This window comes from Rhamphochromis longiceps, linkage group LG1 (genome assembly GCF_057381845.1).
Source record: "Rhamphochromis longiceps isolate RC_006_pf linkage group LG1, R_longiceps_female_GT1.1, whole genome shotgun sequence".
Classification (NCBI taxonomy): Eukaryota; Metazoa; Chordata; class Actinopteri; order Cichliformes; family Cichlidae; genus Rhamphochromis; species Rhamphochromis longiceps.
The window spans coordinates 23,278,001-23,290,965 of NC_140557.1; the positions used below are offsets into that span (position 1 = coordinate 23,278,001).

Below are 12,965 nucleotides of genomic sequence, written 5' to 3' on the forward strand. Positions count from 1 at the left end.
TTCCAACACTAATAAATAAAATGTTGTCTGACACTTTCTCAATGTAAGCATTTTCATTCTTCCCAGTGGAAAAGCTAAGGGGCCGTTAGGCACTTGAATGAGGGGGGCTGACAGCGTGAGATGGTCCTTTCATTCATCTCAGTCCTTCCCAGCTTCATTGTCTGTTTTGTGCACACTTGCTGTGTGCTTTGAGGGCTGACTTGAAGGTGAAGGTCAGAGGGAGCTCAGGAAGGCATTGATTTGCACCTGTAAGGGTGTGGGGTAAGACCGTGAGCACCAGCTATCCATCTTACGCTTGTTTTTCGCTTCTTTGGCCGCTACAGTTTTACTCTTTCATTCTTTGTTTCTCTCTTCTCTCTTTTTGTACCCCAAAGGAGCCAACATAAATCCAGCTTGTTTACTGTGTAAGTGCTTTTTTAAACTGTGACTGTCTTCTTAGCTTTGTGCTTATTGAAGTTCCTAATCAGTGACAGCCACTGAAGCCCTCTTATAGTAGCTTATTATCTATAGAATAATGAGAATTACTAATTAAAGCACACTATTCCATCATAACGGAGCAGTTCTAACACGTGTTTATGTGTAGTTAATGAGGCATTTGTTGTTTCCTTAAATCAATAACAGAAACCAAAAACAGACAGCGGCACATCATGAATGTCCACATCTTTTTATCCTTAGCAGGTGAGGGGCTCGTCGCAGACTTGACAAGCAGATGAAATGAAATATTGTCTGCGATCGATGCTGCTATAGGCTGGAGCAAAGTATGGTCCGTCTGATCAATATGTGAGTGAGGCAGACACTGGATGTTTCCTGCTTGGTGGCAATTAATGCACAGGGCAGCCCACACCTGCCATATCCTTTTGGTCAAAAGCACCTGTCTCTTAACACTAACATCAAACACCTTCATGATACTGGCTCCAGCTCTGTGGAGAATAGATGAAAAGAACAACAACATTTCAATCAAAATGTTAGAAAGCACACAGAGAATGAAACTTCAAAGGACTATATTTCTTCTGCATGCTGTGGCAGAGCAACAGATTATTGACCTTTAAGTTTTTGTCTAATATTAAAGTTCCCCACATTACATAAAGTATATTTTCTTTAAAAAGACTTATAGGATGTATTAAGAGTTGATTTGTCTTGTTTTCACATAACCTGTACATACAGTAGTGTGTAATCAGCTAGTACAAATAAACTAATGACTATAACTACAGGAACACCTACACGTAAGACTGGCAAATCAAAGATATGTTATTATAGGATATTTTGAATTTGGATGTATCTTATAGTATCTAGTATATTGTATTATATATTGAGAAGAAGAAAAAGAGAGGTGCTATGGGTTTACCACTTTCACCAGATGATGGTGTTACTTCTTATTTATTGTAGAAAATCTGCATATTTATCTCCTGTGAGACTCACACAACTGTGTTATAAAACAAACAAATCTAAAATTGAATGCTAATGGCCTGTTATTAAAAAAAAAAACTGATTATACATGTCATTTGAGTGAAGAAAAGGCTCGCAGATACAATACTGCAGAGGCATTGTCTCTTGTTGCAGAGCCTGTGAAGAACCGCGGAAGAATTTTAAAAAGCTGCAGACATGAAGGCGCTGCTTTTGAGCTGAGGATACCAGTGCCAAAACAAAGACACAATAAATCAATTTCTAGGCGTTTTGAAAACCAACAAACAAAGAAGAAATAATCCATGTTGCTGGGTTTTTTTTTTATCCTTCTAGTGTGGCATCTAAAATCTGCAAATCATATCTCCATATGTCATTCTCTAATTTAAATTTGATGGTTATATTTATAGAATTTCCCAGAAGTGCCCACAGTGTGCATCTCATTTTTGTAGCTCAGACTGTAGTATAACAATTTTAATAACGTGGCTTCACTAAACCTCACCAACCTGAATCGAATAAACAGGGCAAACTCGACTGGGCAAATCAAGCCAGGTTTGCAATGTCCTTTAAAAGTGGGCAGTGCTGATGTTGATGTACATACTTTTCACAGGACTAGCAAATTATAATGGCTGTGAAGGCTGACTTGCACATCTTAGACCAACAAGTACAAGCACTTTGTAGTCTAAGGTGCTTTCAGTGGTCAGCAAGACGAGAGAAGTACTATATAAATGCAAGTCCATTACATTACAAGACAATGAAATTGCTCTGAAACTGCTTGCAGCAAAGCAAGCAGAAAGGCTGTGAATCTGTATCTCTTAACGATGCTTGTCAGGAAAAATGAAAAGGGGTTTAAAGAGTTTCTAAAAAAAAAAAAAACTAGAGCTCCTCTGAAAACGCATGGTCTATAGGATCTTCTAGGAATGGTGTCACAGAACTGATTAGTTAGTAGGCTATGCTTTGATACAACTTGATCTGTAATCTCCAACATAGCCTCTTAACCTCGCTAAACCCCAAATCCTGCTTCACGGTACACGTCCCCTGACTCTCCAGAGTCCCATCTCTAATCATCAAGTATCTCTGTGCTCAGTGCCTCCAAATACAAAACAATCTTTGTTCATTCTATCTAAAAAAAACCCTATTTGCCATAAAAGATTTAATCACATGTGCCTCCACAAATGCAATATACTGTACATGATAACTTCCCAGGGTTGGTAAAAACTGCGCCTGGTCCCTAAAGTGTATTTCAGAGACCACAAAAGCCGATGTTGCAGGACTGTCTGCTTCTCGGTGTGATGCTGCAAATCTATTTTGCTCTGTGTTTTTGTTCTCCAATATTAAAGAAATGATGATTCAAATAAACCTCTGCAGTTATGTATTTTTTTTATCTCTTCCTAACAGAGTGTTGAAGATTTGAAACCTGAAACTATTACTGAAATTGCAAAAGCTGAGAGTCAGAACTCTTTGTGAAATGTTTGTAATGCCTACCATACAGACTCTAGCTCTGAGCAACAAGCAGAGACATTTTAGTGGTCTTGTATCTTGCTGGTGGCACAAAAAGGTGTAAAAGTATGCTTGGTATACCAGAAATAGCTGATAATTACTGCTTGGAAGGTAGCAAAATAAAAATCAGCCTGAAATGTTTTGGTATGCTTTGCTTTGCTTTGCTTTGCTTTGGGGGAAAATCATTCAAAACCTTCTCCCTGAAAAATCTGCACCAACCACTAGATCAGAATGAGGGTTTTAAACTAAAGACCACCTACATAAAACACGCTGGTGGCACAGGAGCAAAGCACTTGTTTATCAATGCAGCAAAACTGAGGTTTCAGTCATGGTACAGTAATCATGTTGCCTGATCCACCCACATAGTGCTGAGCTGTACCTCGTCACGTTCCCCAGGATGTTTCGCAGGTGCTTTTAGTTTCACCCAACTGAAAAGAAAATGTCATTGCTTTTATCCAGAGCTCACCTTGGACCACCAGACGTCCTTGAGCAGTCCTGCGCACACGGGTCCCTGGTTTGTTAGCGGCACATACGTAGACCCCGGAGTGCTCCACACCAACATCTGAGATCATCAGGTTTCCTGTGCCGAGCACCTGGATTCCCTCCACCCCGATGGGACGGCCATCTAATCAGGGAGAGAGAAAAAGAAAACAGTTGAGAAGGATGAGTAAGAATCTATGGAGGTCAGCATAAAAAGAACCAGGTATATGGGCACAGTGGGTGTTTATGTTAGATGGGGGTCAACTGAACTATAGTAAAGATCAGAGTGGGTGTAAATCACTAGCAAGACATCTAATTAACATCATGCAAGTTTACGGCCACGAGCTGACAGAAGCAGCGCTATTTCTGTCCCCCCAAGGATGCAGCGCTCACAGCGTGTGTTCCTCAGGACTATAATGTGATAAAGCTGCCAGCACACCATACACCAAGAAAGGTCAGCGAGTTTGTGTTTGAGTCATGTACACGCTGCAATTTTTTAAAACTTAATTGGGACTTTGTGATAGCTTCCAGTGAGAATCATCTGGCTTTTGGGTGCTTTACAGTAAATCAATGCTGCTTTTCTGCTTCTCCCTAACGGATGTTCAGCTAATTAAAACTTTTATGCTCCAGTTGAGACATTCACCTTTTTCAGGAATTTGTCTGAAAAATCCTCAGAGTACATTTTCTTTTAAGCTGGTTTGCTTCTTGGCACTGGAAATGTTTCAGCTGCCAGTCTGGGACCAGAAATTCTAACTGTAACTTCTAATCTTATATCTACTTACACAATCCATAGCAGCCTCCTCTCTGCTTTTGCTGTAATTACATGATAAGCTCACACACTTTCCTGTGCTCCCTTATCTGCAGTGTCAACTCCAACAATGGCTTCAGTCTGCCTATGATGTTAGCTATGGGGCCAAAGGGGCATTTTAATCCCATCTGTGAGTTCCATCTGCAGCCTGTAAGCCTGTACGTTCCAGATATGATACACTGAAAGGCCAGGAATGGAGGGAAGGGAGACAGGTACCACAGCGGACAAAGGAGCTCCAGTCAGAAATGCTAACTATGTGGTCAATAGTCAGTGAATACTTTTGGGTTCGTCCCTTATCTTCAAACTTAAAGCAAGTCACTTTTCAACAGAAAGGTTACTTTGGATAATGAGTTTGACTGAAATTCACTTGCACATTAGCAAGTGAATTTCAAAATAATGCCACTAAGCCTAAAAATGAATTTGCTAATCAGGATTATCAACAAATTATTTTTTTAAGGTTTTATTAGCAAAAGACTGTGAAAACATATTGTTAGTTTCATTTTTAAGGACTAAGATATATGATGTTGAATGCCCATCACAAACGTTTAAGTTTACTGTCGTGACCCACATGACCAAGAGTTTTGTGGAATACTGAAACTGCCATCAGAACAGCCTTCTATCACATACTGCTGGTTGCAAGACAAATGAGAGATGATGGTCTATGGGACTACAGATCTCAGAGTCCTCTGTGGTGGTAAAACTGTTGCTGACGATAACAGTATGATCACCACTTATCTAAGTGAAAAAAAAGACTAAAAAACTGTAAAAGCGTACTTTGAAAACATAATGGCATACTCCAAACCAATACACTGTGGCATATGTTGGCCTAATCAAATTATATGATGACAAAAATGATTACCAGACTCATGATTTTGTGTGTATATTGTGCATGATAATATATCCCATTACTGCACATACAAATGTGCTTGTATCAAAGATACTTAGATTATATAATGGTGTGTATTTTACATTACAGCCATATGTGACATGAATATCTCACTAGTGTGTCTACACGAGTTGATGAATGTCTTAATTCATCAAGAGTACATGAAATCTTCTAATATTTTAAATTTTATATACACTGCCTTATCAATGTGGCAAAAACATGTTATTACTGTGTAGCTAGTGCAAGTGTGTAGGCATTATGAGCACCTTTGTCTTGCAACTGTTATTTTGGTTTCTTCAGCCAAACTGTAGTGATGACACATAGTGTCATGAAATGTAAAACAATGAAATCAAAGCAAGCCTTTATTCTGGGTGATACAACAGGTCCAAAACCTAAAACTCCAAAGAAGTGCAGGTAAAACAGAAAGCAAAACATACATAGAGCCAAGGAAGAAGGCTGCACAAACAGATAATTGCTACAAAAGGGTGACAAGATGAAATTAATAAATGCAGGTGAATACAACAAACAGAAAGTGACCCAGATCATGACGCAGGAGACACCCAGCTACTGGAGTACAACAGGAAACGACCAAAAGACAACTACACTGACACCAAACATGATGACAGAGAGAAAAGGAACCCAGGAGGAGAAAGGGACAAGCCCTGTAACAACACAGAGATTTTGCACACCAGGTTTTGCTTTTAAATCAGATATGATCACCAGCCCTAAACTGCAAAAGGAAATCATCACAGCAAACACACAGACCAAACCTCATCACATCTCAAGCTCACCATTCAATTCATCAGAAGTGATGAAAAAAATCCTTTGAGTTCGCTTGAATCTTCAAACCAGCCAACACACACACGGCTCGTGTGATAAATGCCGCAGCTTCAATTAGTAAATGTGCAATTATGTGGCGATGCCTAATGAAGACAATACATGTAATTAATGCAATTAATCACGACAAGTCATTGAGATCTAATAAATGTCTCCAACTTGTGTGACACGTGTTCGTCTTCTTCTTCTTCCACATTTTTTTCATTATCGCACTGGGACGTTGTCCTAACAGAAGCAGTCTTGTTCTTTTCTTGCATTTTCCTGTTATATTCCTCTCTCTCTCTGGCTTTGCCATCACTTTCTCCCTGTCAGAGACTAATTAACTTAGTGTCAGAAAAAAAAAGAGCACAAGCTAGGAGGCCGTGGTGCCGCTGTTCAATGAATAGCAGCAAACCAACTCTGGCATTAAGGAGTGACTGATGTGAAACTATAAGATTCATTATGCGGCTTATCCTAGCCTCCCTGCTGTAATCTAATACATACAAATCCCATCGTGTTAGCATTTCATTCTGGTAACACTGTGTAAGGCAATACTGGCAATCTGATTACACCCAGATGCTGGGGAGGGGCTGTGATTTACATTTGGAACAGAAAATCAGATTGAATGAGAAGTAAAGTAAACAGATAGGAGATTGAAAAATTGTTCACGACAGAATCTGAGTGGTAGTCAAGAAAAGGAAAAATCCGCATGAAGAGAGCTGTCTGTGCAGCAATTACTCAGAGGCTCTCCGCTGCTTCCAAGGAGGTTTTAGCATCGTGAGGACACGAAGCAACAGAGTCGAACATCATGTTTAGCCCTAAGACTTAACCTTCAATCCCACTGCCTCATGTGTACACAATAGATCTGTGCTGTAACAAATATATTCTAGTAGAGTATGACCAATATAGGAATTTTACTGACCGATACTGATACCGATATTTGGTGATTTAAAAATCTGACATGAATATCTGATATAGTATGAAAAACTATGCAAGCATCAGCTTGTTTGCACATGCTGTTAAACTTTTTAAGTTTCGATTTATCAGCTGCCATAAATGCTGATGCCAGTGAATTCCATATCGATATCAGTGAATAACCAGTATCGACTGATATATCAGTCTGGCTCTGTATACTTCACAGTGGAAGACAGAACACACAAATGCCACCTAATCTCTCAAACACACAAACAAGAACACCAGGTCTGATCTGATCAGGACTTTTTTCTCACCTAGTCTGCTCCATGACACAATGGGCCGAGGGTATCCAGTGGCAACACACTCCAAGATAGCCGTTTGGTGAACAGTGAGGGTTAGGTTTTCTGGACCGACCACGATGACAGGTTCTTTGTAAACAGATGACTGAGAGCCTGAAGGGAAAAGGGAGACGAGAATTCAAGATTGGAATGAGCATGATGGATAGCTTCTTTTAATTGGATTTCTCCAAGTGCATTAGCTCAATATGCTGTATCTCTTAGATCTGGCAGCAGGACAATAGGTTTGGAAAAGTCTAGGAAATGTGCTATACAGATAAGCAGAGGCGTATTAAGTGACTGTATTTGATCAGTGATACAGAAAACTAAAGATCCGAATAAAGAAAGCTCATTTAAACCAAAGTCAATTTACAGTGAGGACATGTAGGCTTTCCTCAAATGACAACACACAAACAAAAAACCAGAGGTTTACTCAGATGCGTGCTCAACTATAGATACCAACCGGAAACTGTTAGGAGTGCCTCAGCACTGTGTTTCACTCCTGCACTGTTATGAGCCACACAGCAGAACCTTCCACTGTCCTCCTCACGCACTCCTGTGATCTGGAGAACGCCTGTGGGCAGGAGAGTGTACCTAAAAGACAGAAAAAAATCACGAGACTTGGCACCTTTAACCAAAGTGCTGCAGTTTCTTAAAACAAGAAGCCCAAGTGGTATTTTGATCTAACCTCTCATTACTGGTGTCCACTGGACGGCTGTCTTTTTCCCAGCTGATGACCGGCTCTGGCAGGCCGTGAATCTGGCACTGGAATCTGGCCACGCCGGACTCCTCAGCGTGCACCGACTCGGGTTGGACGTGGAAATCTGCCATGGCTGTGAGATAGAAAGAGGAGCAGTTGAAATATTAGGTCATAGCTTCACAAAACAGCTACAGAGCAATAAGCTCAGTTGCTTACAGAAAAAATAAGCAGCGCTGCAACAGATGGCGTGGCCCCCACAGATCCCAACATCAGAGAACCAATCTTGGACTACATAAAGAGACAGAATATCTACCAAAGGAGTGCTGCAACATGCTTGGAGCAACTGGCACATTTTCTGCAAGGGAAATTTATTTTAGTATTTATATTTATTTTTAGTGTGTTGCTTTTTCACAAATAAAGAGCAAGTACTACAATTTCATGGAAAATCCACACTTCAACTGTTGACAGAGATACTTGGGTTTTTGCACAAAATGGCACTGATTCACTAAATGCACTTCATTGTTGAGAGCTTTAACCTACCTGCTAACCTTACTATTTCACATAAGCCAATTCAGAGACAAGCAGAACGTTTCTGACATCACTACAAATGTGTAAAAGGAAGCTTTTGTAAAAGAAAACAATCCTACAAATAACAACACAATGAAACACATTCAAGAAGTAAAAGCATAGCTATTTCTGTGAGAGCATGCAACCTGCTTGAGAGGATGTGATACATTTTTCTGCTGCCACTGTGCCTGTCCTTCATATGCAGCTGATGAAACATTTTGTATGCAGGTAAGAAACATATGTTTCCAAAATGGATGCTAACGCAAATAAAGACAACATAGATAAGGCCAGCACCATATAGCCAAGCTAGTATCAATATCCCCACAGAGAGCCTCATTCAGCTGCAGTTCACATATCCACTCCCTGCAGAACAAAGGCGGCATCGAAGGTGGAGCCAGCAACAAACTCAATTAGAGAGAGGCCCTCTTCTTCCACAATTCTCCCACCTTCTTCAACAGAAGTGCATTTAAATGTCAACCATAATTAACTTGGAGGAAGAGGGGTTTCTCCGAAAACTGTTAGCATAACAACGGGAACAGACCCCTTATTATTTCATAAGGCCCCCCCCCCCCCCACCCACCCCCTTCCAACATGTAGCCTGCATTAAATTATTACTTGCAGGACCTTTATTTTGCAGGCAGCAATACATAATAAGCGTATTTATGCTTGGTTGCTGTCTGGTAGTTCTTTCTCTGACTTCTTGGGCTGGTGTAGCATTAACTTTGTTGTACTGAACTACGGACTGTGTGCACTTTGAATGTTGTCAAGGTTTTCCTGTTGTGCAGAACCAGAAAAGAAATATGTATAGTTTAAAATAAGCATATAGAAATGAAGAAAACAAACCTTAACCACTGATGCTGAAGGATGAGAGCACAGAGAGAGAGTGGATACTTCATTTAGAGAAGCACTACTTTATACCAGCGGCTGCAACACTGTGATTATTACATTTCAGAGCTTAATGAGAAGCGTGGCATTCTCAAACACGACTTGACCTTAGATCTTGGAATAGATGCATGGCGCTCTAATGAAAATTAAACCATGGTAATCTACTTTTCTTCCAGTAGTTCGCTCTTCATAAGCCATGACTTATGAAGCTGTAGCATATTTCTCTGAAGATACCATGTGAAATCATTTCTCTTAAGAAATGATAAGGCCTCACAAAAGCAGCGGTCCATTTTTACTGGGGTAATTCAGTTTGTTCGTCAGTCTCAAAGGGCCACACGGCCCTCACAATGCCCTACCTAATAAATGTAACATCACTCTGAAGCATACGTGGCTTTAAAGTCACCGAGAGCATCGGAAGTATTTTATCACCAAATCACCATTATGGTCCATTTCAGCTCTTTTTTTTCAATTCTTCCTTCTGACACAGTAAACTGCAAGCTTGGGAACACTTCAGTTTATAAAATGATGAAAACCCACTGTAAAGTTGTCAGAAGTTTTTATTGTATATTTCAAGTTGCCCCATAGAAACACTTTTATGGGCTTGCACTTCATTTCTAGACAAAAGCAATCAACAATACGTTCTGCCCTGGCCTGCTGTCATACTGAGCCTGGGGCAGAAAGACTGGCAGAAGGCACTGAATTAAAGCCCTGAAGGTGCTGCCACTGCTGATGAAGGACGCTTAGGTGAAATGGCTAGAAATCCTTCAGAAAAACAATGTGCGGAAAACAAGAAGGTCAAGGTGACCGATATGATGCAAGACGAGCGCTGTCCTGGAATAAAGTCTCAAATTAAGATACAGGCATGCACGCACACAGCTGTGTGCACTGTCCGTGTGTACTGGGAACACTGAGGCACTTGAATGCTGCAGGACAAAGGAGGACCAGTGTCTATAGAAGTCTTTCTTGTGCATCTCTGCCAAGTAGTCAGGGTGTCTGCTGATCTGGCTGTTGTGTGTGTCCACTGACACAACCCCCTAACGGGCCCCACCCTTTGCCCTCATGCATAAAACATAGTCTCTCTAAGAGGCCCACAGTCCTCCTATTATTGAACCCTCGCAAAATCAGACACAATTTCAAAAATCACAGCGGGGTCACACCCACAAATGAATGCATGCGGCAGAGAATTTGATTAACTCTAAAGAAAAACAGCCATTTATAATCTGCACTTTAGTTGACTTTTATGGTGTATGCTGCAGAAGCAGCTCAACGTGATTTAGCAAAGCTATAGCAAACGCATACGAAGACATCCAAACACACAACCCTATCAAACCTCCTCCTTGTGCTCAAAGCACAATAAAAGCAGTAGACAACAACAATTCATTTTACTCATCCAAACACACACCTCCAACAAGACCTGTTCTGCCATTGTTTGTCTATCTCCTGCTCTGCTAAGTGTTGACAGACACTCTCACATGATTAAAGACTGTCCACTACCAGCGTGACGCCGCCGGCTTAAATGGAGCAGGTCTAATTACTGCAATAGGGGAAAGAATGGTTGGGGTGCATACTAAATGGAAATCCATACACAGGCGCACAGTGAGGAGATCACTCCTCGAACATATGTTTGACAGTTTCTCGGTGACAACCACAAAAGAATGATTGAGGGAGTAATATGAGGGAAGGTCACAGAGAGGAAATGTGAAACAAGGAGCTAAGCTGTAAATCAGATCTTGTCAAAAGTGACTGGCACTGTCCTGCTGCGTGTTGCACAATTTACCATGAAGTCGCATAACAATAAATCGGAATCGGGCCGAAATTAACATGAAAATCTCTTTGAAAGGAAAAAATGTCACCCCCGCTTTCCCACAAAGACGCACAAAGGATGAAATATGAAAGCAAGTGAAAATATACCATCGCTGACTATCAGACTTGAGGGCCGATGATGATGATGCTAAATGAGCAAACCAAGTACAATGGCTTCAACGTTTCGATAGCAGATTTTTAGCTCTGTCATGTGAGCAGCTTGTATCTATCTAATGAAGAAACGTAGATTAAACGGTGATTACTGAAATGACCCTACTGGTGAAGTTTTGGCTAATAGCCCCAAGTAATGATCCATTTCTTTATCGCTCTGTGAAACACTCACACAAATACTCCACAGATAATAATTAACACCATTACTAAAAACTGCCCAAAACTGCCTTATTTTTTGGCATCTCCAACTCCAACAACTAAATCAGGCAGCCAGATGAGAAATTTTCATGATTTCCAAGCACCTGTGGTCACATGTGGGTGTTCAGTGATATGACAGCGCTAATGATGCTAGCAGAGGGGCAGATATCCTGCAGTACTGTTCAAAACAGCAGCTGTCGTGAAAAAGCTTCTCCGGTGAACCCCTATGTTGTAATGTCATTGCCCTTCCTTCCATTTGCCTGCGGCCACCCTCCTGCCCCACTCCACATTTTAACCGTTCCCAGCTCTTCATCGCACCTCTCTCCCCACCCCCTCGGGTCCTCTCAAGTCTGTGACATCATTAAGCACATGTTGTTCGAAGCGGCAGTGATGACTGCAGTGCCCACCCCACCCCCAACTCAGTAAACCAGAGATGAGACCCATAAATAATGGAGATGGTGTACATGTACGCTGCTATAACGGCGTGCAGAGTCCGTGCTTCCACGGCCTTTAAATAGGTATCCCTGAAAAAGCAGGCCGTGTGCTGGGACCCTGGACTTGGCATTTTAATGCAGATGTGATATTTTATTAGCTCCCTGCCCCACTAGCCCCCCCACCTCTTTCTCACCAGTCCCGCTATCAGGCTTTGGTTTGTGGTGTGTGATGCTTATCACCTACGATACGTAGGGCTACACCTGGTCTTGTCTATCTGCCTCTGACACACACACACACACACACACACACACACACACACACACACACACACACACACACACACACACACACACACACACACTTATTTCCCTCCATTAATGCTTCAAGCCGACACATGAACATCAGAACCTGCAGGAGCAAAAGCATGAGCTGAGGTGCAACACCTGCCACCTGAGCCCAGAAGTACCAGATGTTCACATGAATGTGAAGCTGAGAATCCAAACTGATTGATCATTTATATGACAAGTACTCCAACTAATATACTATATGGGTAATAAGATTTATAAGGCAATTTGCATGTGTACGATCCTCTTATTTTTTTTCTGTCAGCTTCACTCTCCATTTTGAGAAGAAAAAGGCCCTGTTTACCTTTTTAATTTTTTTGTGATATCACCTACAAATCGGATTTTTATGGTTAATAAATATCAGCGGACGACTAAAATGAAAACAAAATTAAATCCCTTCAAATCTCAGCTTGAAACACAGCAGTTGGTAAACCACTCAACAGACTGACACTACATTTCCAGGACCACACCGCTAACACAGTGCGCAGTGTGACTCTGCTCCATATAGACGGAGAATGAGTCATAGTCTTGTAATTGAATCAAACACCAAGGTATGAGGCCTTTGTGCACAGATGGCATTGAAAAAACACAGAGATTAGCTAAAATTTATACAAACTAAGCATTGTGTCCACTTCAATTTTGAGTGTAATTTTTCTTAGAGGGAATTACCAACCTTTTCTTTGCTTTTCTAACAGCTAAACATGTGAACTCTGCCCCTCTC

At 41.1% G+C, this 12,965-nt stretch overlaps 1 protein-coding gene across 1 annotated transcript in view; it reads right to left on the reverse strand.

Moving 5' to 3' along the window:
- igdcc3 (immunoglobulin superfamily, DCC subclass, member 3) overlaps nt 1-12,965 on the reverse strand; it is a 69,154-nt gene that overhangs the window by 29,971 nt on the left and 26,218 nt on the right. The window contains exons 3-6 of the mRNA XM_085402708.1: nt 7,830-7,974; nt 7,605-7,735; nt 7,121-7,258; nt 3,368-3,526 (exon numbers count right to left, since the gene is read on the reverse strand). Coding sequence (XP_085258834.1) covers nt 3,368-3,526; nt 7,121-7,258; nt 7,605-7,735; nt 7,830-7,974 — 573 coding nt within the window. The remainder of the gene's footprint in view (nt 1-3,367; nt 3,527-7,120; nt 7,259-7,604; nt 7,736-7,829; nt 7,975-12,965) is intronic.